Raw genomic sequence first — 27,205 nt, forward strand, 5'->3', positions numbered from 1 at the left:
TAGTGATCGAATGGTGAACAAGATTTTAGACTGAGTGAATAGTGATCGATTGTGGAGTCGAATTTGGAAGAAGTCTAAATTTATGAACATTGGAGTTTGAATTGTAATGCGATAAGTTGGATACTTGTATGGGAAGATTTTCTAGCGGATTAGGACTACTCGTACAAGTTGGATTCAATCCGTGGTTTTTGAGTAGCCACCTTAGGGTATAAAAAACGAGGGGTTAAAGCCTCTTGGTATTGATTTTTATATAGACTAGTTGAGAGAAAAAAATAGGGTTTAGCCAAGATTACTTTGTAAACACAATTAAGAGTAATAAAGTTGATCTACTTTCCTATAGTCTTCGGTTTGAGTTTGTCTTCGATCTAGGTGGACTGACGAGAAGGCATCAGTTAGACCGGCAAGGCATCATTGATCAAACTGGCGGTGTTGGCTCGGCGGGTCATAAGGCAGTTGGACATGTAGCTTTCTTCTGGTTAGACCTACAACATTGGTACGGTTTGACCGGTGATATGACAGTCTTGGACTCAGTTAGGGATTTTGTGGAATTTAAGGGATTTTGTGGAATTTAAGGGTAACTTTTAATTGGTGTTCCTATCATTCATGCCTCTATGTGGACTTGGTTTTTGGGTATTCCTTCTTACAAACAAAAGAACATATTAAATTATAGCTAGCATACGTTAATATTCGTTTTCAATTGGTAAAAGTTAAATTTAAAAATCCATGCTTGTGCAACGACATATCAAATATTTTTATAAGTATTCGGTGACATTAGAAAAACATGATCATGACAGTTCTTTTTTTTTTGGGTTCATATCACACAATCCCAAAGTCTAAAACCACACGTGTTCGGCGCTGCCGGTTCCTAACTTTGGCTGTGTTCGCATATGACAGTTTCCCACCAAAACAGTACACACGGAAAATAGAGCGGTCCATTAGCACGTAATTAATTAAGTATTTGCTATTTTTTTAAGAAAAAATGGATCAGATTAATATGATTTTTTTAAGCAACTTTCGTATTAAAACTTTTTAAAAAAATGTACCGTTTAACAGTTTGAAAAGTATACACGTGGAAAACAAACCAAGGGAGTTGGGAACTTGGAGCTTCGAACACAGCCTTTCTCCTCTCGTTTTACATGCGCACGCTTTTCAAACTGCTAAACGGTACGTTTTTTGCAAAACGTTTCTATACGAAAGTTGCTTAAAAGAATCATATTGGTCCATTTTTAAAAAATAAAATTAACTAATACTTAATTAATCACGCGCTAATGAACCACTCCGTTTTCCACGCGCACTGTTACCGGTTGGTAACCCTCTCGAGTATGAGAAGGCAACCCTTCTCCGCCACTGGTTGGTCTGATGATTGGCACAGTGACCCGATCATCAGATATTTCCATGGCCACCATCGATAATTTGCCTTATCCCTTATGCCTCCATGGATGAGCTGTCGATCCAAATCCATTCTCCAATCTCCATGGATGAGCTTTCCTTCGGAAGCTTGTGCTTGGTCGCTATGGCCACTCTCGCCCTCGCGTTGGCGCTCATGGTCGTCATGGGAGCTCATCGCCGCGGCGGCGAGAAGGGAGCAACCACCGGAGCCAAGAACCTTCCTCCGGGGCCATGGAACCTCCCCGTCATCGGCAGCCTCCACCACCTCTTCTTCGCGTCGCCGCCGCACCGCGCGCTGCTCCGCCTGTCGCGGCGGCACGGCCCGCTGATGCTGGTGAGGATCGGCGAGGTGCCCACCGTGATCGTCTCCGGGTCGGACGCCGCCATGGAGGTGCTCAAGGCGCGCGACCCGGCGTTCGCCGACCGCGCCCGGAGCACGACGGTCGACGCCGTCAGCTTCGGCGGGAAGGGCATCATCTTCGCGCCCTACGGCGAGCACTGGCGCCAGGCGCGCAGGGTCTGCCTCGCGGAGCTCCTCAGCGCGCGCCAGGTGCGCCGCCTCGAGTCCATCCGGCAGGAGGAGGTGTCGCGCCTCGTCGACTCCATCATCGCCGGCAGCAGCAACGCCGCCGCCGCCGTCGACATGACCCGGGCGCTGGCGGCGCTGACGAACGACGTGATCGCGAGGGCGGTGTTCGGCGGCAAGTGCGGGCGGCAGGAGGAGTACCTCCGGGAGCTCGGCGTGCTGACGACGCTGGTGGCCGGGTTCAGCATGGCGGACCTGTTCCCGTCGTCGCGCGTGGTGCGGTGGCTGAGCCGCCGCACCGAGCGACGCCTGAGGAGGAGCCACGCGGAGATGGCGAGGATCGTCGGCTCGATCATGGAGGAGCGCAAGGAGAAGAAGGCGAGTGACGCCGGCGTCGGCGCGAAAGGCGAAGACGATGATCTGCTCGGCGTGCTGCTGAGGCTGCAGGAGGAAGACGGCCTCACCTCCCCTCTCACGGCGGAGGTCATCGCCGCCCTTGTTACCGTGAGTAACTGCCTATATACCCTTTACATGTTTCTTCGTCTCTAAGAGCATCCCAGCAGATCCTTCAACTGGTACTCCATCCGAAATATAGCGCACGGGAGAAGAAAACGGCGCTCCAGCAAATACGGCATCGAGGCCTACTCCAAAAATAGACGATACCAAATCGGAGAGAGTTCGGCCAAAGTGATTTTGTCCTCATGACATGTCTCAACGTCTGCGCTTCCGCCCTCATCTGGAGTTCCGGATCAACCTCCCTTTCGTCATTGTCGTCGCCCGCTGGCTGCCGCAGCCGCTTCTGCGCCCGCTCGCTGTAGCCGTTGCCGCCGCTTCCGATCCGGTCGCCTGCTCGCCTCAGCATTCGCCGCCGTCGCCTGCGCGTTACCACGCTCGCCGGTAGTCTGTGCCACCCACCCGCTTCAGCATCCGCCGTCATCGCCTGCGCGGCTCTGTGCCCGCTAGCCACCTCGGCTACTTCGGTGCCGTACGCCGCCTATGCCGCCCACCCACCTCAGCATCCCCTACCGTCTCCTATGCGGCTCCACGGCCGCTTTCGCGCCCGCCAGCCGCCTGCGCACCTCCGCTCCTACTGGCCGCCCCGACTGCTCTGCGGAGTCATATTAGAGAAAAGAGCAAAGAAGGATAGAGAAAAATAGAGAAAAAGATATAAAGATGAAATATAGTCCTTCAAATATAATATATAAGTGTATGGTAGTTGGAAAATATTACTAAAATATAGAAGGATGTGATATGGAGAATGTAATATGTATGATCGGTTGGAGTGGGAGGGGAAATGAAGGAGAAATCTTTTTTGGATGGCCATCCATTTAGGCATATGGAGGATCAAATTTGGATGAGCTGTTGGGATGCTCTAAGAGCAAATACAATAACCGGTGACAACAGTTACACGTAGGATTTTTGGATGACATGGAGGAGAGAGGGGAAGATAGAGGGAACCGACGGGTGACTAATTTGTCACCGAGCTGCTCACGCTGTCGAGATTGTGGGCCCATTGTCTGTAGATGGAGAGCATCCCACGCCTCTGGTTTCCACCATGGCTGCTTTGCGTTTGCCGGGCAGGCGCCTTCATCCATTGCGGTCGTCGCCCTTAGCCAACCTAGTCGCCATCATCTCCTATGTGTGTCGGACGACCGCCCTCGTCTAGCCCAGCGGCCGGCGCCGAATCGCTACCCCATGTCCACCACGGTCGGTGGCATCTCTTGCGTCCACCGAATCGCCACCCCCTGTCCCCCGCAGCGTCTCTTGTGTCCGTCCTGACCCCCGCCGACACCCTCGTCCATCCTAGCTTCCAACAGCATCTGCCTAGTCATCACCTCAACCACCCAGACCTATGCTAGACTGCATCCCCCATCACCGCCACCATCGTGCGCTGCATCTCCCTCATCCTCGCCAGTGGCATCCACCGTAGCTGCCGCTCTTCCCCATCGTTCATGCCACTGCACTCACCCGCGTCCCCGTGGCTACCGCTCTTGCCCGTCGCCCGCAAGGCCATGACCCTCTCCCCCTGGATCTGCAACGGCTGCCGCCGTCATCTGCACCGCTCCATCGCCCGTGTCTTGCCCGTCGCTTGCATCCTTCTAGCCGCCGCCGCCGCCCGCATCTGCCGCTGTTGACGCAGCCCCGCTCTAGCGCGCTCCTAGCCATCGTCTTCACTGGTTACTCGAGTTGCATCATTTGCATAAGAGGAAGAGAAGCTAAAGTAAAGGAGGAAGAAACTGAAGAGGATGGTGGGCCCTATGAAGTTAATAGAATATTCGTATTACAATAAGATATTTCTATTATATACATTGGCTATATTTTTTGCTATAGGTGATGTGGCCATCAGTGGGCTCTCTTATTGACATTGCTCTAACTAGTTACTATTCAATAAACTTAGTATATGAAGTTGCATGTTCGTTTCCATTACCTTCCTCTAAAGTAGTTCTAATATTATACTCACTCTAAAATATAAGGTATAACCACACTTAACCCAATTATTATCACCTCTTAGTTTGGATCATCCTACTAAATATAAATATAATGATGCACCCAATAAGTTTAGAAATCTTAAGGATAGAGGATTTTAAAAAAATAAATTAATGGAGAGAATGTGCTAGTTAATTGTATACATGTCTTATCTCTACTATTATAAAAATTGAAGATGTTTTTGCCGGTATTTTGGTACGTCATCTATTTTTGAGTCGGTTTTTAAGATCGTTCGCTTTTGGAAATACATATCCGTGTTTGAGTTGGATTTTAAACTCGTTTGCTTTTGGAAATACAAAAGGAGTCGTATAAGAATTCTCTTTTACAAAAACTCAGCATGCTAACTTGAGAAGAAAGTCGGACTCCTAATTGTAGCTCATGATTTTCATAAAGAAATTACAAGCGAATTCCCACACTGAATTTTACCCTAGCTAGCTAAACCATATAAGAACAATAAGATTAAAATAGCATTCACCTGTTGCAACGCACGGGTATTTTTCTAGTATTATGAAACATATAAAAGGATATAGTTGTGTTTTATATTATGGAATGAAGGAAGTAAATAGTGAAATATGAAATGCCCCACCCATCTTTTACCGATGGTGAGTGCAACAGGTTGGGTTAGTATTTATTAATCTTTTTTTATCTCTATTTATTCATCATTTATGGGTCATTGTCTTCGTGTCCATCGTTTCCTCTTCCTCTTCCATTTTATGAGTCATGCATACTGGTGTCACTGATATGTGTTTTATATGTGGCTTGTTCCCGTTGGATTTTGTATTTTTACCTTTCACTGATATAGATATGCATTAATTGTTCTAGTATTTTCGTCATCCATACACTATAATATTTCACCTTTTTTTTAATTTGACTATAATTTAGACAAGTTTTTTTGGCAAATCATATGGATAGACCCCTAAATATTTTGAGAAATTTCCTTAATAATCAAAACGCATATGTTATAATATATTTAGGTTATATGCTAATAATTAATTTTCAGGATATTTTTGGAGCTGCTACTGATACCACAGCTTCCACACTTGAATATACACTACTGGAATTCCACGGGGTCCCTAGGGTTTTCAAATGTCCCCTAGAGCCCAAATTAGAACCCAAGGGGATAATAAGTTCCCTAGATCCGAAATTAAAACCCAAGGGAACTGAGATGATCTCTAAAGTTTTTGCTTGCTCCAAGGGAAACTTGTACAGCTGGCACTAGTAGGAGAACCACTGTGACAAGGTCCACTGATTTTTTTTCAGAAACCAACCACGTGGAAAGGCTGCAATAGTTTCTCCCGCCTTGTGAATCCAAAATTTGAGATGTGCGCCCTATTCTCTTTTCATTGGAAAGTAATAAAGTACCCCAAGCTGCTAACTTTCCCCTTTGTTCTTCCTTCAACATGTTCTTTCATCTCTTCCTCCCCAAATCAACTCCCTCTCCAGTCTCCACCACCAAATCTACCCTCAAGTAGTAGAGATCGACAGGAGCTTCGACCTTCGAGGGTGGTTGCAGCAGCACTCCTGAAGGCCGTGGTGGGCGTGGGCTGATTGCATTTGTTTGCGGCTGAGAGGCGACGCCGGGACAGGGGTGAATCAAGGCCACGGTGACCTGTGCAGCCTGGTGTTGTCGAGCTGCTCTCTAGTTAGCAAAGGTACTCGAGCAGATATTTTTCTGTGCATATTTTGAAGTTTTGATTTTTTTGATGGATTATTCGCTGCTTGATGCAGATCGATAAGGCCGAGAAGTCAAGAACTTGAGCTACGCTTGCAAAACTTGCTAAATGAATCATATTACTGCGGTTAGTAATCAAAGCTAGAAATCATGTGCTTATTATATTGAACAAATAGAGAATCCCACGTATGTAGCTGCCGATTTCCATAAGTACTTATTTTCTTCAACCTTCCTACTCATTTTGCAGCTTGATGATTTCTGGAAGTGCTATTACGTACCATTTGCTTTGGATACAACTACTGCAGAAGGCTATATTTGTGTTTTATCATGTTTTTTGAGAGAGCCAAGCCACAATCTATTAAGTGTTTGTCAATTTTCAACTCTGGATGTACTCCCCCTCTGCGTGTGTGTGTTTTTTTCTTTTGTTTTTCGATGGGCAACTCTGCATGTACTCCCAATTTTTACTGTTGAGATTAATTTTGTAATGCAGTATATATATTTTTTTGTTGAAGCAAGTTGATGACGAAAATATGATTGGAATGCGGCTTACTGGCTTGTTTGCAAAAGAAATAAAATAAACAAATAAAACTCATCAACGATTAATCAAGAGCTAAATTAATCTGCATTAATTTCTAAATGAACTACTCCAATAAAAATGTTCCCTAGGGTGTTGTACCACTTTCCACGTTGGATTTTTCCTTGTCAGGTGGCATTCAATCTCTATCTTTTGGAACACATGGAAAGTTTCTTTCCCTAGAGTAGTACCAAGAAAACCCAAGGGAACCAATTTGTTCCCGTAGAATGCTTCCCTAGGGGCCATTCCCCAGGGTTCACTCTAGGGAAACCTGATCCCTAAAGTTTTTAGCTCTTCCCTAGAGTTTTTGGCTCTAGGGATACTTGTGAATTCTAGTAGTGAATGGATTATGGTGGAGCTCATGAGGAATCCAAGAGCAATGGATAAGGCACAACAGGAAGTTCGAAACACGCTTGGCCATGAAAAAGGCAAATTGATTGGCACCGACATTAGTGAGCTACACTACTTATGTATGGTCATCAAGGAGACCTTACGGCTGCATCCCGCTTCTGCACTAATTCTATGACAGAGCAGGGAGAACTGTCGTGTTATGGGCTATGACATACCACAAGCGACACCTGTTCTAATAAACACATTCGCCGTAGCAAGGGACCCAAAGTACTGGGACAATGCGGAGAAGTTCATGCCAGAGAGGTTCGAGAATAGCGGCGCAGATATCAGGACATCTATCGCACACTTAGGGTTCATCCCATTCGGAGCTGGATGCAGGCAATGCCCTGGAGCGTTGTTCGCGACCACCACACTTGAGCTCACATTAGCGAACCTCCTTTACCACTTTGACTGGGCACTTCCTGATGGGGTGAGCCCCAAATCACTCGACATGAGTGAGGTGATGGGGATCACTTTGCATAGGAGGTCTAGTCTCCATTTGCATGCAACTTTGAGCAAGTCTGGTTTCTTTAGCCACTCTGGTCGATAGAGGCTCCATGCATACTGGTGATCCTTTTTTTTTTGAAACATTAAACGGCAGGAGCTCTGCCGGATATATTAGAAGGAATAAAGGTTGCCAATCATTACAATCAGCGAGCAAAGACAAAAGCAAACTAGGGGAAAGGGACAATCAGATCGTCGATTACAGAGATAGATGATAACGACTAGGAAAGCTCCGCAAAGCGTTAGCCATTAGTCTTTTTTGAGAGCTCTATGAGATCTATGTTTTCTTTTATTAGGTGTGCTACTTGCAGCTCGGTCTGAGATTGCTGATTGAAAATTCGTCGGTTGCGCTCCAGCCAAACATGCCACCAAGTGGTGAGTAGTGCCCCTACCATCCTTTTCTTCGCTCTTTTTTCTTGCACTGAATGGAGCATAGAATCCCACCATACCGAGATATCTTCATTTTGCGGAGAGAAAAGAGATTGGTTAAAACCTAACCAATTGCATAGCCGATTCCACACATTCCTTGTGAAAATGCACCCCTTTGCCAAATGATTCGCATCCTCGAAAGCTTCAGAACAAAGGCTGCAGATCCAGTCGCAAGGCAAATGTCTTCTTAACAAATTCTCTGATGTGAGAGTTTTTTGATGTAAAATGAGCCAGCCAAAGAAACGTTGTTTTGGTTCAGCCTGTGCTTCCAAAGAGGGGAGAAATTTAGGTTTGTGGTTGTTTCGGCGAATTGGGCTTCATAGGCACTTTTTGTTGTGTACTCTCCATTCGCAGTCCACTTCCAAAAGATGTCATCTGGCACATTTGTGTTGAGCGTAACCTCCTGCAGGTAGCTTCCAAGCCGCACCAGGGCATCTATCTCCTTTATAGATGTGATGGGATTAAGGATTGCAAGCCAGTGATTATTTTCTAAGCTGAGCTTTACGTTGTTGATCTTTCTCTTGGAAAGCCTGAAAATCTCTAGGGCAATATTTGTTGGGATACGCGTAGGCTACGATAGCATAAATCAAAATTTTCTATCGCGTAAACCAGGAACCATGCAAGTATTAGATCATAGATCGTTACCACTCGACGCGCTGCGCAGCGGAAGAAGACGCTGAGAAGTCGAAGGAACTCTCGCGAAGTAGCGCGCGTCGATGTAGAGGAAGTAGTCGATCGCACCGGCTCGACCTTCTCCTCCTCGTGCGTTCTCCTCGCCGTACTCCCACGCCGATCAGCACCGCAAACCAGCGGCGCCTCTACCGGTATCCACACGTACAGGAACGGAACGCCACGCGCAGATGTGCTAACACCCACGCGTGGCTAGGGTTTTGCTCGGGGAGGGAAGTGACGGCTAGGGTTTCTCACGTGATGCAATGCCTCCGCCGGTCACACCCCTCACGAATATATAGGATTCATCACTCGGGCCTCCAAGGCCCGTAGAACTCCTATTCGGATCCCTATCCGGATTAAGCTTATATTGGATCTCTATCTAATCCCCTTATTCCAGTCCATTAAGCGTGCGACCCTGTAGGTTCATATATACTCGGTTATAACCCGAAAACTCCTTTTCGGTCAACGCGTCAACAGCGGCCCCTAGCAGAACGTACTGACCCACCGGGCATACATAAAGATCATATCGGCTGAACCTCTAGTGTATTTGTATGAACCCCTTTGCCTCACGATATCGATTAAGCTCAAGGCTAGATATGTGCCTCTAATAGCTCAATCATTCACTCGAACCTGTTGATAGATTATATAACTTGTGATTGACTCCTCAATCACCTTTGGCATGGCCATGCACTTCCATAATCTACAACATCGAGGGGCCTAGAGATATCTCTCTATAGGAGGGGCAAATCCCATCTTGATTATTCTTATCCCACTACATGTTTCATAGCATACCCGAAAACTACTTTTATAACTACCCAATTACGGAGTAGCGTTTAGCAGTCCCTAAGTAAGCTACTACACATGTTGAGAACCATGATAATCTCAGGTCTAAGGATTCAACACCAACACTCAATGAGATCACTGATGGCACAACACATATGGCTCTTGCAGTGTCTCATGTTAGGTCTATCCAACAACATGTTCACCAACATGTATCCACATTATTAATTTGGTATCTCTATACCATGATCCATGAGACATGATCATCAATTAATACTTGTGCTGATCATATAAACATATTTGTTCCACATATGATATTTGATCAGGGATCCTTTAGAAATAGCAACACATAACATAAAGAGTCTCATGAAAGAATCACATATTCATTAACCAATAATGAGTTATCTATTTCAAGGAACAATGTCGGATAAATATGTAAACATAGTATGTGATACAATCATCTCTATAATTGCCTTTAGGGCATATCACTAACAATATCCTTGGACGATTGTCCCAGTAGCCAGTTATCAGACCAAAAGGAGCATTTTCTTCCATCCCCCAGAGTAATCACTGTTCCAGCTCTGAACAGCACTCTATCCAGATCATTACAAGGAAGTCCCATTCCTTGCCAGGGCCTGTGTTCATCTTTCCAGCCAAACCAGAGCCAACGCAGGCGCAATGCACGCGAGAACTTTTCCAAGTTAAGAATACCAAGCCCTCCTAAGGATTTTGGTTTGCAAACATTCTGCCAGTTAACAAGGCTGCTGCCTGAGCTCACTTTTTCAGGGTCGTCTCCCTTCCAAAGAAAAGCCCGCCTAAGACAATCGATCTTCTTGTAAAGCTATTTGTTTTGATGTAGGACTGTGAGGTGATAAACAGGTATCGAAGAGAGAGTTGTTTTAACGAGGGTCTCTGCCTGCTGAACTGGTGATCCTTTGGTATCGGCTAAAAATGGTATAACTTGTGAAGTTGCGTTTATTCATATAGTCATAGAAAACTTCGGAATGAAAGCTTATTAGATGCATGTATGAAACCTCTAGCCAGAATCAGTACAAGTCAGTACTGTACTAGGCGTGCTACATTTGAAATGTTATTTTGGGTTTGATTCTATGCTTAAATCGTTTGTTAATAGATATCACTAGTCGCCAATCCGTGTTTCATGGCTGTTTTCATGTATATTTTAAAACAGAGTAAAGTGTACGGGCGGTCCTTAAACTTGTAGTGGTGTGTCATACAGATTTCTAAACTCTCAAAATGCGTATCCAAGTCCCAGAACTTGTCATAGTGTGTCATCTAGGTCCTAAATCGCCACAACCCCTTTAGGATCCTACATGGCGTTGATGTGGCATGCCACACGGAATGACGTGGCATCATTTTGACTAACAAATGGGTCCCATTTAAAATTTTTTCTTCTCTTTTTTTCCCTTTCTTCTCCTTTCTGTGTGACCCGAGCAGAAGAAAGGAAAAAAAAAGAAGAATGAGAAGAAAACGAAGAAAAAGTAAAAGAAAAGAAGAAAAAAAATAAAATGACACGGCACGTCCATGTGGCATGCCACATCAGCGCCACGTAGGATCCTAGAGGGGATGTGTCGATTTGGGACCTAGATGATACACTTTGACAAGTTATGGGATCTAGATATGCATTTTAAGACTTTAGAAACCTATATGACACAACCTTACAAGTTTAAGGACTGCCAATGTACTTTACTCTTTAAAATATATTGAAAAAGATATGGGGCCTATTCGGTGCAGCTTATGATGTGTCTGTACGCTGTGATACAGCTGCAGCAGTAAGCTGCACTGAACAGGTCCATCGACTTGTACTAGATCTGAAGCTGAGCGCATTATGAGCGTGTGCATTTGTACTCTGCTTCTCAGAAATAAAAAAAGAAAAGAAAAAGATTTTTTTTGTCTGAATTAACTTTGCAAAGCGAAAGAGAAGAAATCAACATGTATATCGAAAAAGAGATGTGAGTAAGGTACGTGATGAATGATGCTCCCTCATTTAGAAATGCATGTGTTTTAGAACACAATTTAGTCAAACTATATTAACTTTGGTCATAATATTTCAAATGGTATTTGAATTTTATATATGTATAAGCGAAAGAGAAAACTATACTAGTACTTTGCAACGGTTACATTAAGTATTGAAAAACATGTTCAAGACCAGGCGTTATTCAACTCTAACTACCAAAACTGTTAATTTTCAATCTTAATTAGATTAGATTTCGAATGGATTTAAATGACATAGAAATATAGTTTAATGCCAAAACAAAAAGAATTCTTCAAAATATTAAACGTATTTAGAAAATTCGAAAAAGGTAAACCGTTGGAAATTTGGAGTATAGTTATTAAAAGTTCAAAAAACCACACAAGGCAGAGGCAAGTGGAATGGAGGCAAAAACGTCGACAGCAGGATTCGAACCTGCGCGGGCAGAGCCCAGTAGATTTCGAGTCTACCTCCTTAACCACTCGGACATATCGACAATTGTGTGCATAATTTTTCTGTCCTGATTTTAAGTAAATTGTTTTGCACATGTTTCATATAACATCGCTGTTCACTGTTATGTGCTTGGCCGTTGGCAAAGGTACGGTTGAAGCAGTTGGAGCCCTCTTCATCCCATATATTTGTTGTTTTCGCTAATATTCCAGCAAACAAGAAATTAATACCTCGTGTGAGACAGTGAGATCGATGATAATTCAGAGACAATTAACAAAACTAGAGATCACACAGGACGATGAATACTACTACTAATTGGAAACAATGACCACGGCAAATCTGCTACTAACAAAATCGTCTAAATCTGCTTCTAATTCGTTTTCATGCATGCTACGAGCTAGTTCTGGTCGCCGGCGACGCGCCGGAACGAGAGCACCTTCCACGTCCACGCCGTCGACCCGGGCACGCCCCACACCACCGCCTCGTACGTCCCCACGCCGCCCGCCGCGCGCAGCAGGAGCCGGTAGTTGTTGCCGGCGCCGGCGGCCTGCACGCTCCCGGCGACCACCTCCACCAGCGTCAGCTCCCCCTCCGCCGCCCCGAACGCCAGCATCCGCACCACCAGCGCGAACCTCGCCACCTGCCGGTACAACCCGTCGCCCCTGATCACGTGGAGAGCTGCTCATCGTGGCCGAGCTATACATGTTGTTCACTTCTTCTCAGCTCCAAGCTTAGCTCCAATGGCGATAGCTAGCTAGCTGCAGCTTTGCTTATTTATAGTGGTAGCTTAGCTAGGGTTTCGCTCGTCGTCGACATGGAAGCTTAAGCTTCTTGAAGAGAGTGATCAAGGTCAGCTGGCCCGACGAACTAATGAATCAATTAGATCACCAGCTGGCATTCCAATCGACGAGGAAAATCAATCTTGGCAGTATTCGTATCAGGTAGCTGTTGAGGTGTAAAATCTTCTTGACCAGAAACCGATACCTATTTTCATGGGTGTGTTAGGTTAATTAACGAGTTAATTCACCATCCAAGGTTGGCGCTGACATTTGGTAGTGTGCCTTGCATGGACACACTATCCTCATGTATCCATATTCATATATCAAAGTCAAAGATGGAACCTAGTTCAATTATCCGTCCGAGGTCGCAGAAAAATCGGTGTTGGGATGCAGTTTGTCGCACGATTTCGAGGCTGATTTGTGGCCCAAACCGGCCCATGAATCGGATGAGATCAGAGGAGAAGAACAGAGAGCAGAGCAGAGTAGTGAATTGCTCTGTTTTTATACCAGTCCTGCTGTTCATCTTACAATGTGTGTGACATTGTGAATTTGTGACCTGATCCTTGACCGTTGGATCACCATCCAACTGCTAGTGGCTTCATGGTTAATTACTTGGTCATGCACTTGACCAAGTTTTTTTTTTTTAACCATACTTGACTAAGAATTTTGTTCATGGAGCTTTATACGAAAATAATTGTTTGAAAAAAAAGGGGAATATAAACAGAAAGTTATTTTTGGTTCAACTTCGCACGTACTTGCTGTGCCATTATGGCGAACTTTGATAATCTTGTTTGGTGAAACAGTTTTCTAGACATTTTGGTTTGGAAAATTCTTTATTTTAATATAATGGTGAAAAAACAATGTTATGAAGTTTTGAAAAAAAAATGAAAGAGACATAACAGTTGAAGAGCATATATTATCTAATCGTAATTTGATGAGTAAAGCAAGCTATAACAATTGAAGGCAGGTCCTCTGCAGTGCTGCAGAGGATGTCTACTAGTTATTACTACCTCTTTCCCTAGTTCCTAAATTAATTATCATATAATGGAATTCAAAATTTCTCAAATTGATCATCATATAACTGCATGGACACGGATTTCATCATAATATAACTAAATATGGGAGAATATGTGAATGCTAAGGTGTAATTAGCATGGTGTTTTAATCGATGCATGCATTGTGGGAGAATGTGTGCATGGTGTGGTCTTGGTACATATGATAATCAATTTAGAAATGAGGGAGTATATGCTTTATTTTCATAGCGACTACTATTATAAGTTTTATATAAATGCTTAGTTTAGACATAGTGAGCATTTATGTATCTCTACCTTCTCTACTCTCACTCTCGGCTCTGATCTATAATTATTAACATTTAAGACAATGACATGGTTTTCAAAATATATTTTTGAGTATATTTTTCTATTATGATATATACAATAAATAAATATTTTTTTATTTTATTACATTATTTTGTAAGACAAATTCATATATGTTGTTCTTCTGCCTATAAACTAAACGTCAATAATAGTCAAATTTATAGAATTTTGTCCTTAATCTTTTCAAAACTTCAAGAATTATAGACCAGCGGGAGTAGCTCTTATAGACTTATGTGATTACATATGAAGCAAATTTAACGGTAAAACATGGCAGCCAATGAAAGAACAAAGGAGCTGAGGACTCATAGAAGCCACCAGTCACAACGAAAGAACAAGACCCTTGACTGGGCTGGATGCAATGCCATTACTCATTCCTCCGTCGGTTTCATATTGCAAGTTACTTTGGGTTTGTCCTAAGTCAAAGCTTTTAAGTTTGATAAAAAATATTAAAAAAATATAGCAATATTTCTAACACTATAAATATACTATAAAAATACATTCAATAGTAGATTTAATGAAACTAATTTGGTGTTATAGATGTTACTATATTTTTCTATAAACTTGGTCGACCTCAAAGAAATTTGACATAGAACAAACCCAAAATAAATAATTTATAGAAAATGTGTCCCACATGTAGAACCATACAGAGATACATCATTCACTTGATGTAAAAATTGTTAGCTTTCAACAATAATACTATTGTTTATATGCTTGTTCTCTCTCATTCTTTACATATTTTTTCTGCACAGAAATATTTACATGCGATTCAATCTGACAAATGCTCTATTTGCCTAAACTTTATTTCAAATAACTTGCTCAAAAATCACTTCAGAAATGTGTTGGTCAAGCATATGTGGTGAGCAATTGGCAGCATAGTAACAGCTTTTCACAATGCTCAAGAAGGTCTGCTTGGTTTTGTTGTTAATTCTTCTGTCATCAACTCTTGGAAGAAGATATTGAGCAAGTTCTTGCATATCCAACTCAATTTCCTTGTCAATTTGATTTATTGTTGTCTCATTTTTCTTGGTATCCTACAAAATTGTATCAACAGTTGAGTAGCTGAATACATTGACATTGAAGCAAATATAGTAAATAGAACCATAGCTCTGATGTAACTGCTAAAAAAAAAAAAACTTCAGTCCTTGGAGATGCCTTGAGAGTTAGAATTATCTTTTGTACCGTTACTTATTTTTTACCTCTTGACACCTATTCGTAGTGGTACCTAGGAGGTACATCTACATTGCAATAACCCCCAAGGATCGTAAGAATTTCATATATTTATACTGAAAGTGCATTGTTCAGGACCAAAGTACCGACTTGTTATCATGTTACAACATCTATACTGGAGAATATATAAAACTATTTATTACAAATGCTGATTTCATTTTTATAATTAGTTTTTCATCATCCAAGTGATTATAACGTGCCCAATTCAGTGAATACAGCTTGTCAAGTCGGTGAGAAGTTTTTATCGATGAAACTATACTAACATATAAAGTTTTACAATAAACTTTCTAACCACTATACACATAATTTGATCAAACAAAAAACAACCTACACCATTCTTTAATTTATATAACTACTGCAAAATTACACTAGTATCAGAATAAAACTCTAGTCAACAGACTATGTAATGTATAAGAGTTACCTGTGAAAGTAACATCTTGGCATGAAGAGAATCGCAAATAGAGGAAGCAAGTTGAATAAACCAAGAACCTTCGGTGTTATTTATCATAGATGCTGCCTCCTCAATTCGTCCAGCACAAATTTCAACAATTTGAGCAATAAGTAAACATGTTTCTTTATTATGAACAGTGCATGACCCTGGATACATAACTCTGCCTTTGCCATATCTGCCATCCTTCATATTGATTTGTTGCATCATCCATTCAATCCACTAGAAATGCAAACAAAGATCTTAGCATTTTTCTGGCTACAACACTGTAATAAGAAGTTTATAGTTATGTTTTACTTACAGCACATCTTATGAGATTATGAATACACTTTTGACCTTCTCGAACTGGCGGTGTCTCTTGAGACAACAAATCTATAAGTTGACAAAGTGTCCTCGCAAGGATTCCATCTTTTGCATATCCTTCTAGCCTGAACGAAAAATTTTAAGTTAAATACTGAGAAAAATCTTAGTAGATTTTTTTACATTTTATGGCATTATGATAAGAATTTTCTAGATACATCTTTACATTGTAATATGTGGTGTACTCCAAGGCAAGCATTCTTCTCTTTTGTTATATAAAAAAAAATATAAGCATTATATTAGGCTGGATAGAACAAATACCAAGTTTGGAATATTCTTCTGTCATTTTGTAATAATCCTATGATCACAAATTGTTCTTCCAAATAATTCTCAAGAAATGAGTTCATGATCTAATTTATATTTACGAAATGTTTTTTTTAAACCTATATATTTACCAAATGTTGTAAAAACTAGTCCCTCTTAAATGGTTGTAACTTTCAACATTCCATTTTAATGCTTTTACGTACTTACCTTCCTTTACTGTTTTCCAGGTGAAAAACATTAGTTTTGCTCTTATTTTAAGAGCTGAAGGACAATTTGTGCTCCCTTCAAATAAAAAAACCTAATATATTCATTCTTTTGATTGTCAAAATAGAAACCATTTACCATTCAATTCAGCTTCCCATTTTTCTCATAGAGAGGACAAGCATCAGAAGCAATTAGTAGTAACTATCCATAAAAAAACCCATCATCATGCTGCACGGTGCAAAATCATAATTTGAAGGAATTTCAGTTTCGCAGTACTCACCCCAAAACATTGCCATTTTCTTCATAGAGGCTGCTCCACATGAAACGCTCCATCCTTTTCATGCTTGACATATCGCTGTAAAAATGCATAGAAATAGTGTTGGCCAGCACTGATACTCTAGCCCATGCAAGTCGCTCAGAGGCACGGTTTGGTTCGAAAATGCACGCGGCAGCCAAAAAATAAGCTCTCAAAACATCTTCAGGTGTCATCCCAAAAGCTTCCAGGCCATTCTCAATGAACCACCTAAATATATATTTGTGGTGCCAAAACAAATTTTATCTTTGTTTAAGATAAGTTCACAGAGGAAAATGTGTGGTGAAACAGAAATGAAGTTTATGGAGTTGATTTACTTTTGTAGACCCTGCAACTCATGCTGATGTAGAGCTTGACAACGGTTGAAATCCTGTTTCGCCAACTCGAGATATGTAGCGTTATTCACAATTGGCATCCTGACAAAAGGCACCCAACAATTATCAGCAAATCTTAACTTCAATTATTTTGAAGATAATCATGTTGAACAATGTTTGAAGTTGGAACAAAGTTGTGAAAACTTTAACCTGTAGAGTGTCTTTCCAATCCAGACATCATCATTTCCACCATATTGACCTATGTATGTTCTTGCCTCGACGCGTGGCAAGCTCGCATACCAAGGAAAATCTAGTGTGTATTGTACCTATTGATCCAGTGCAATGTTATATCAGAACTCAGGAACTGGTAAATATTTGCAAAGAGAACAAATTTAAAATAATGTACTATGAAGTTTATAAAGAAATTATTCTACAATCAAAAGTAACTAGATTATACCTCTCCTGGTAGGTCCTTGGAGATGATCCATTTATCATGAAGTGTCCCCTGGGCTTCTCTTTCTCTAAGGAACTCATATGAGAAATTCCTTGCACGCTGCAAAATGTCTTCTCCTGGAAAACTTATCTGAGATGCTCTGTTCAGGTTATACATCCCAGTGACTGCTTGAGTTGATTGCCCCACAAAACAGAAGAACTCCCCATCCTTCTCAAAATTCTTGAACACACCTGAATTTACAATAGCAATTTGTGATTCAGAAAAGGTAATATGATCTTGAAGCGTAACACGATACAGTTTTTCCCAGGATATGTGATTTCATCTGAATTTGAAAGAAGAAAAACAGCTCCATACTTGGTGATACATTGTATCCATGGAGGCGTAGTAGACGGAAAGCCATAGCGGTGTCATCCACTTCTTTTACATTGGAGTTCCTAGCCCAGCAAATCCCATCTTCAGTCCAGTGCCTACACAGTGAGAAACACAGGTTAAAAAACTCTGCTCATAAGGTTCCTAAAGTAACTACAGAAGACACCACACATATCATTTTGAGAAATATTGCGCTAATAAAACAAAACATTATGAAAAACCTGTTGACATAGTCCATGTTCTGTTCAATCTCTCGTTGGAAGTACCGTGATATCCCAAGACGCTCCAACCGATCGACAACCCATATGTGCTCAAAAAGATCGACCGGGTAAACGTTCGGAACTGAAAAAATTGTCAACATCACATGATCTGAGATCAGCTGCCACAAAATGGCACCTAGTGCACTGTAGCAAATCAGATTTCCGAAACAGTGGTCAGTGAAATGCCACGAATCTTTTACCGCCTCCGTCGAATTTCTTAATGATCCTGTCGATGTACGCGAAGCATTTCTTGTCACCGGTCTGCATGAGAGCATAAGCAGTAGCTGAAGGGGAGAACAAGAAGGATCCATCACTGCATTGGAGCTTCAGAAGCCTCTGCCAATCCAGCCCAGGCATCCCTTCAAGGCTATGCAGAATTGAAGTTGGGACTATATGCATCATGTCCTTTGGGATCCTACATTGTGAGTTTTTGTCAACAAAAGACAAGCGTCATCAAGTTTTTACTAGTTAAGCTCTCCAATGTTTGCCACTATATACATATCTTTTGTAAGATAATGAAAGTAACTTCCGATCTCTGCACCAACTACAGATGCACGACAGCGGTCACGATATTATACATAGGACGCGTATGGATTTATACCTCTTAAGCTTGAGTTCTCTGTTTGCATAAATGCCCTTGAGAGCAGGGTGATCATATGGGAAATCAATACCCAAACCCCTAGCTGCCTCCACAAGAGAAGGGAATGCAATCTCAAACCCAATCGGCATCGTATCCGGCTCCTCCTCTACTAACCTCCACAAGTTCAGATTCAGAAACTGAAGCCCTGAACAAGAGCAAAAAATTCAGAAAACATCAACATCATCTCACACATTGCCTCACTTGCAATCTGGAACTAACTAATCATCACCTTCAAATTAATTACTCCCTCCGTCTTAAATTATAGCAACTTAGCACTACCGGATTAAACACAATCTAGTACTACGAATCTAGATGTATTAGACCGAGGGAGTAACCAACAATCTATCTGAAACTGTAAAAGGATTGTTATTAAATAACAGTCTATCTCACAGACTGCATTAACAATCTATCTGAAAAGTTAACTGTAACAAACCTATCTGAAACTGTAACACAAAGACTGTAATTAACTGAACTTCACTAATCTGTGATAAATGAATTATTACTGATGATACCTTGCTTGCACTGGTCATGGTGGAGGGACCATCTGGTGAGGGCGACGACGCAGGCGAGGGTGTTGATGACGCGGTCGTAGGCGGAGAAGAGCGCCTCGTCGCCCCACGACCCGTCGGCGAGCTGGCTGCCGACGATCCACCGCACGGCGGCCGGGAACTGCGCGCCGCCCTCGCCGTCCAGCCGCGGCACCAGCGCCACCCACGCCGTGTCGTACGCCGACGCGGTGATCACGCCGTCCTCCATGGACGACAGCATCGACCTCACCTGCTCGACCAGTGGCTGCAGCTCATCATCTGCCTCCTCATCAGCCTGACGTAAACAAATTAATTAATTAATCAAAATGTGCTTAATGAGATTACGTACGAGAAGAATGTGACCATGAATGATTACTGTAAGAAGGTAGTGGATGATTCACCTCGTTGTTTTGTTGGTGATCGTCGAGGTCGCGTGATTCATTGGGCCATTTCGTGATCCGGGGGGTCTCATGTTCGATGATGTTGGCTTGCAGCCCTGCACATGGATTACAGCATTTCCATTTATAAATGCCAAAAGAAAAAAAAAGAAAACAGCATGTTTTCATGAGCAAAGTGTTGAGTATCGCTTGTATATGGCGTACGTATGTGCCGCATGTTTTTGGTATAGTTTTGTGAGTAGAAGTTTTTAGAATTACCAAATGTTGGTAAGGATTGATAAGGTCGTGTGATGGTAAAGTCTCATTTAGTTTGTTGTCTTACCAGAATTTGACATTGCAAATCAAACTAAACAAGCCCTAAGAATCTAAGAGATACTATTTTTCGGAAGCTTCTGGACCATTTTGGGATTATCTGTAACAAAAATACGAGACAACGACATTCTCAGTGGGCAGAAAAGAGAATCCAATGCAGTTGGCCTGTTGCTCTGGCAGGATCCTAATCACAGTTTGGATTTTGGAGTATACATAGAACTGAAGCTTATATGCAGTTTGAACCTCTCAATTGAGAGAACATATAATGGCCTCATCGGTTGGCCTAATAAACCAAGGCAAAAGTCAAAATTTAAAATTTAAAATTTAAGTTTAAAGTTGATTTTAAGATATTTTCAACGTAGATTTTTTTATACACTGACTTTTAAATCGCTAAGAATAAATATATAAAAGTTTTATTTATAGATTAATTTTTGTTCCTAATAAACCGTTTTGATTTATTAGGGAATATGGGAACAGATGGGAGTAAGTTTCAATGTCAACTGTATACTCGAAGGATGTAGGAGTATCTTAATTAAGATATGTATCCTAATTAAGCTTCACTTCTCTGTAATTAAGCTTCTGTGAGCTGCCTCTATTGATCGTTGTAACTGCGCACGAGGCTCACAGCATTTAAAGTTTGAGAAAGTTTTGATGATGTTCCAAAGTATTTCCCTTTTTTAAGCAACTAGCCAAAAAAGCTCTACCGTTTAATACTATTAGATGAGGAAGAATACAACTTTTATTAAGATGTTACTAAAAGCACGTCAAAAAATAGATGTTACTATCACATTAAACTTTTGTCTCTCTTAAATGATGAGATGCCGTTTTTCTCACCTTTCAGCATTCCGGAGACTGAAAACTAGACAACCTATTTTTATATTTTCACTTGATCAGCGTATCCCAATGTCAAATACACCTTGTCCTCCATCCAAAAAAATATAAAGCACAACTACCTTTTTTTTCATAGTTCATGGCATATATACATTAACTAGCACATCTTCCTCTAATTTCGCTTTGTTTTAACTCCTCTACCATCAAACCCCCAATCACATTAGTTGTATGCATCGAGGTGATTCAACTGAGTACGTAATTAAATTTTTTCTTGGTTTTTTTTTAGTGATGGTTGTGCCTTATATTTTAGGATAGGGGAGTACATTAATTTGCATTATAAAAAAATATTGTGGAGCCCAACTAAATTATACTTGTACTTCTTCACAAACTAATAAGTCATCCTATATAATACGTGAAACTATAGGGCAATTCAAAATATGAAACCTAAAGGCATTGGAGATTCACGAGAGCTAGCCCAAGTATCAAGGGCAACATATATAATTTTATTGACTAGGATCGATGGGAATAAATATTATATTCAACCATGCATTTCTTTTGCTATAATCTCTTAACATTTATTCTCAGTTGAAAAATCTTAGGATTCATGAAACTGACCCCTAAATCTAATCCTGTATCTGCAGTGCTAGTCTGATGTGGCAAATCTACGCGACAGACAACGTCAAGTCCCAGTCCAAGCCCAATCGATCGAATCTTGGGCCAATTTTATTCGATAACCAAATTGATATGCTGGCCATCTGGCTAAAGCAAAGCATGCCTTACAAAGAGAACAAGGTCCCCCAGAACAAACCCGTACATCAATAAAAAAAATTGGATAGATACAAACAATCTTGCATTGAGATTTTTTTGTAAAATTCAACCGATCAACAGTTGTGATAGTAACAACGAATAATGATGCTGGATTCTGGTAGAAACAACGAATAATGAACAGTCTAACTCGCAGTGAACAGCTTTATTAATTTGACAGCTGCTGGAAAGATAAATGCGATATATGCCAATTGATTGCGACATCGTACGATATATTTGAATCCACACAACACTGAATGGACTGCAAGAGCGACGGCAACACTAACTAGTTGCAGAATAGGCAATTGATTTGTTCTTTTTTATCTTGTTGGTTCTGTTTTTATATCATATTAATTTGTCTTCAGCATTTATGCGTTTATGGACGTGGTTGGAGATTAACTTCCAAAAACTGAATTTCGGAGACAAATTGCCGTTCAGTTTTCGTCCAATTTGATTTATCACTATTACTAGAAAAAAGTTTGTGCATTGCAACGGGTGAAACCTATTTTAATCTTTTTATTGATATATGGTTTAGTTAAGGTAAAATTTACTTTGAGAATTCGCTTGGATATATATTTTTCTAGAAAATCATAAGCTGCAATTAGAAGTCCCATCATCTCAAGTTAGCATGCAAGTTTTGTATTTCTTATACAACTCCTTTTATATGTCCAAAGACGAATAAACTTAAAACCCAACTCAAATACAGATCTATATTTCCAAAAACGAACAAACTTAAAAAATCAATTCATACACGAATGACGTACCAAATACTGGTAAAAACATCTTCAATTTTTATAATAGTAGAGATATAAGTAAAACCATGGTTCTTTTAAGTGAATATCACACAATGCAAGATTGTTGTGGTGTTATACAAATCAAACCATGGTTCAATTTTTATAATAGTAGAGATTTAAGTGAATTTCACACAAAAGATTATTGTGTTGTTATACAAATCAAACCAAGGTTTTTTTTTCTGCAAATTTTATTAAAAAAATTATTGCACCCCAACGAAAATACTTTAATTCCATAAACATTTTTTTCTAACACGATAAGGTAACTGCTGATATTGTTAATAGATGGTAACTGTTTACAAATAATTATTTTCAAGATATGCTGACAGCGAGGCTTTTCTGTCTCCATAAATTTCAAGATATATTATACTCCCTCCGGTTTCATTTTAATTGATGCTTTGGACAATGACACGCTCTATAAGATATACCTTTGACCTTATTTTTCTATTATAATATATACAATAAATAAATGCATGTTTACTTTTATTATAGTGTTTTGAAAGACAAATCTATATATGTTTTTCTAGTTTCTTTAAACTAAATATTTTTAAAGTTATTGATGGTCAAAGTTATAAAAGTTTAGCCTCAACCTTGTCCAAAACGTCAATTAATATAGAACCGGAGGGAGTATTAGTTCAATGTTTGGAGGTGCTCATATGAGTAGGGTATGTGTGTATGTGCATTTGTATGAGTGCCCGCGTGTACAATGTTTCACAAAAATAAAATAATTATTTCCAGTTTTTTTTTACACAATAAGGTAACTGTTTACATAGGTAAGAGGCGGTGGTGAACTTGATTGTACTTCATGGCATGCCTAATAATTCAGAAGTGTCAATCAATCGCTACAGATAAAAACTCACTCATTTTAAGCACCGACATAATCTCAAGCTGTGTGTCCCGAGCCACTAATTTACCTTACTATAAGAGGTAATACTTTTTCTACAGAAAAAGTAAATCCGCCAACGAAAAATCAACTAGCTTTATATCCTCAAAGTAACTTCTCAAAAAATTCAACCCACTTTATATATTCTCTCCCGAGAACCTCCATCCAAACTAAATCTATCTCTGTCCTCCTCTGTTCAGTGACTATGCATGAACCCAAACCAAAAAAACAAAACTACTTTTTACCCTCATCACATAACCCAACGTCACAACGCAGTGGATCAAAATCCTTCGACTATCGTAAAGTCAGAGGAACATGATCGCCGATATATACAAATCCTACTGTTCTTCGATCGGGTTCATATGTCAGCGACCACATCAAAGATCTTTGAAGGAGTCTCTCCCTCACCCCCCCCCCCCCCCCCCCCCCCCCACACACACACAGTGTAGATCATCTACGTACCTAAAGTGATCTCTGAACGAAACTAAAGCGTTGGCACAACCAAAGGCAGCTGCTCACTAGGCTATGCAGGTGCAGGAGTGCAGTGAATAAAGCATGCAGTGCACTCACTGACTCACCCCCGTCGACGACCCGGAAAACGACAAGACCAAAAGCGGCGGAAGAAAGATCTCTCATGAGCCCGTATACTACCTTTGGCTGTACTGCTGGAGCTCGACACGCCGGCGGTGGTGGCCCGCGCCCTCCACGCCGCTCCTCCTCCGCCGCCGCCGCCGCCGTCGGCGTGATGATCCTCGCCGCCGCCGTCGTCGCCGCCGCGCCGCCAAACGCACGGACGAAGATGGCCACCTGCACAGAGAGACGACGTAAGTAATTAAAGAGATCGACCGATCGACTGAAGAAACGTATAGACCGGCCAAGATATATCGAAATGCACAACCACCTATAGCCACCGGAGCGCGGGACGACGACGACCATGACCACCGCCGCCGCCGCCGCCAGTCCGCCGAGCCGGCGCCGCCGAATGCGGCGGGCGCCGTCGGCGGGGAGTGGAGGTGAATCATCGTCGGCGGCGGAGGAGGGAGTAGAGAGCTCGTCGGAGATGCGCGCGAGGGATGGAGGAATGGAAGACACGAGTAGAGAGGAGGATGGGGAGATGATGGAGATGCGATGCGGGAGGCGAGAGCGAGTTAAGCGCGGGGGGATGCAGTGCGTATATATAAGTGCAGTTTTAGCAAAACTAGTTAGCCCCATACCTATCCAAACCTGCCTATTTATAGCCCACTTCCCGCGCCATTACCGCTCTCTTAAGGATAACTATTACGTATGCCCCGTAACACCCCCCCCCCCCCGCCCCCCCCCCCCCCCCAACACACCACGTGTACCGTGCATGCATGCAAACGTACGTATACACACCAAATGTCTCGTACATATATATCTATCACCGACGTATATACAGCAAAATATATATGTAGTGTAAATTAACCTGTAAACTACCGTCAGATATATATTCATGTCAGAGTAAGTAATCTTTTTACTTGGAGGACATACATAAATCTCAGACGTCTATTTATGTATTACTCCCTCCGTTTCAGGTTATAAGATTTTTTTTTTTGACTTTAGCCAAAGTTAAACTGTTTTAAGTTTAACTAAATTTATAGATAAATATAATAATAATTATAATACTAAATTATTTTTATCAAATCAATAATTCAATATATTTTCACAATAAATTTGCCTTGGATTGAAAATATTACTACCTTTTTCTACAATTTTGGTCAAACTTAAATCCACTTAATTTTGACCAAAGTCAATCTGAAACGGAGGAAGTACATGTTTTCTTCCGTACGTAGACGCATGTACCTATGCATATATACCTATGGACTATGTATATATATACGTGTATGTATCTATGTAGGTGGTGTGTAGCGATAGCGAAGGGCGAGAGGGGCGCGCGAATGATTCTTGCGGAGAGAAAGGTGGGGTAGTGGACAAAACCGAAAGCTTAATTAAACGTTTTTGTGATAATATTTTATTTTGGTAGTGTTAATGGGTGGTCAGAGAGGGACATTCCTCGGACCTTATACACCCAGATGCCGCTCCGTAATGCCTCCAGATCGAGTTTGTTCGCATGCATCTCTTCAGTCAAAAATTACATGGAGATCCTCAAAATTAATTAAGACAGAGAAATTAATTCTTGTTTTTGTTTGGATGCATGTCACGCGCCAAACGTTAGACACGCTACGTTTTTAATTTGTATAAGGTGAGTGTTTAATTTGGGTTCACTTGCTTGCTACAACTGGGCGCATGGTATACTTGTGAGTTGTCCCTTGTCTAACATAGTACTAAATTATTTATTAAACCTTTGCATAAGTATATATGATTAACAAATTATTGGTCACACTTGCATTAAGATTTGACATAAAACTGTGCCAACGCGCGGATAATCCAAACATATATATATAGTACCGTTTGAATGTTCTCAAAAAAAAGAAAAACGTTTGAAATACAACTGTGCTATGTAGTATTGTACTATAAGATAAACAAATTAAAAACAAAACTAGAGTTTGTTATAATGGGATTTTCTTCAAATTCTGATCTGATGGTTAAGCCTTACTTTAGGATCCACTAAAGTATACTAGATGAATACCCCACCACGTTACTGCGGAAAATTAAATTGCATAATATGTACAAATAAGATGTAATTTGATTATCAAAACTAAAACAATTTTGAGCCTAAAAATAATTGAGATTGCATGTTTTTAAGAGAGAAGAAAAAAGAGACAATTTGGACCATAGATCTATCATCCAAAGGCTAAAAATAATTGGGGTGATATGGCTTAATGAGAAAAGAGAGAAATATCATTAACTATACTTAATGAGGATGAACAATATAAGTATATAGGTATCATCCCAACCAACCTCTTCTCCCGCAGCATCCGATTTTTCCTCACACCATATCCCAATGAGAGCACCTCAATGGAACTCGAATGGATTAATTCAATGGCCGTGGTCGTGGACATGCACGGATTCGGGGACGACGGTTGCGGCGGTGCTCACGTATGCGAGTGGATCCGATAAAGGCAATGATCTGGCGTAGGGAGCGGAAGGATCCAACGACGGCAGTAGTGGTACTTGCGGATGGATCTCCGGCGGTGGTAACAATGCGCTTCTGGCAACGTAAATTTCATGCATGCAGGTGCCCTTTGCGGTGTTTGCTCCTGGGAAACCGTTTTAGACACTCGGTTGGACGTCCATCCATTTTTTTTTCATGTTATCTAAATAGTTATGAAAAATTTTCGAAAAAAATGACATGATAGGTTAACATGTAATATATCACTTTACAAATATGCAAGTTCAAATTCGACTTCTACAAGTTGTAACAAAAATAATAAATTTGACTGTGAATATACATATACTAGTTAGAGTTTAATTTGTTATTTTTGTTACAACTTGTACAAGTCGAATTTGAACTTGCATGTTTGTGGAGTGATATATTACATGTTAACCCATCTTGTAAATTTTTTTCTAATTTTTTCATAATTATTTAGGTGACATGTAATACTCGGGTGAACGTCCACTTCTCCCCGCCTTCTTCCCCTTTCCCATAGCTGGCTCCCCACCTTCTCCCCTCGCCCATGGCAGCAAGCAACTGTGAGACAGAGTAGCAGCATCATAAGGGAGGGAAGAGTGAATTTTCTATTGTTTGTGGCCGGCTTTATGTAAATGGTTACGTCAACCAATTAATAGATTCCTATAAAATTATTCACACAATATATAAATAGCTCTTAAAGGTTTAAGACACTTTCTATTTTTACATTATGGAATCC

The 27,205-nt window shown here is 41.1% G+C and overlaps 1 protein-coding gene, 1 non-coding gene and 1 pseudogene across 4 annotated transcripts; 1 reads left to right on the forward strand and 2 right to left on the reverse strand.

Annotated features, from left to right (window-relative positions):
- Positions 1-1,363: 1,363 nt before the first annotated feature.
- LOC127763801 (zealexin A1 synthase-like) lies at positions 1,364-7,588 on the forward strand (annotated as a pseudogene).
- A 4,239-nt stretch (positions 7,589-11,827) lies between these two features.
- Positions 11,828-11,909, reverse strand: TRNAS-CGA (transfer RNA serine (anticodon CGA)). The gene has a single exon. It is a non-coding gene; the product is annotated as a tRNA-Ser (tRNA).
- Positions 11,910-14,612: 2,703 nt separating this feature from the next.
- LOC127763326 (ent-copalyl diphosphate synthase 1, chloroplastic) lies at positions 14,613-24,607 on the reverse strand. Of its 3 annotated transcripts, none has more exons than XM_052287993.1 (15): positions 24,316-24,607; positions 24,069-24,224; positions 19,800-19,894; positions 19,384-19,693; positions 18,833-19,016; positions 18,432-18,646; positions 18,193-18,313; positions 17,957-18,069; positions 17,606-17,832; positions 17,359-17,474; positions 17,152-17,250; positions 16,802-16,876; positions 15,995-16,121; positions 15,667-15,915; positions 14,613-15,049 (listed from the first exon to the last, which is right to left on the reverse strand). In XM_052287993.1, the coding sequence occupies exons 1-15, from the start codon at positions 24,437-24,439 to the stop codon at positions 14,822-14,824; spliced, it is 2,439 nt and encodes an 812-aa protein (XP_052143953.1). In that variant the 5' UTR covers positions 24,440-24,607; the 3' UTR covers positions 14,613-14,821. The 3 variants fall into 3 exon arrangements, with proteins under 3 accessions (XP_052143953.1, XP_052143950.1, XP_052143951.1); XM_052287990.1 differs by having other exon boundaries at positions 16,802-17,044; positions 24,316-24,606; XM_052287991.1 differs by having other exon boundaries at positions 16,802-17,044; positions 24,319-24,605.
- Positions 24,608-27,205: the final 2,598 nt, after the last annotated feature.

Source organism: Oryza glaberrima, chromosome 2 (genome assembly GCF_000147395.1).
Source record: "Oryza glaberrima chromosome 2, OglaRS2, whole genome shotgun sequence".
Lineage (NCBI taxonomy): Eukaryota > Viridiplantae > Streptophyta > Magnoliopsida > Poales > Poaceae > Oryza > Oryza glaberrima.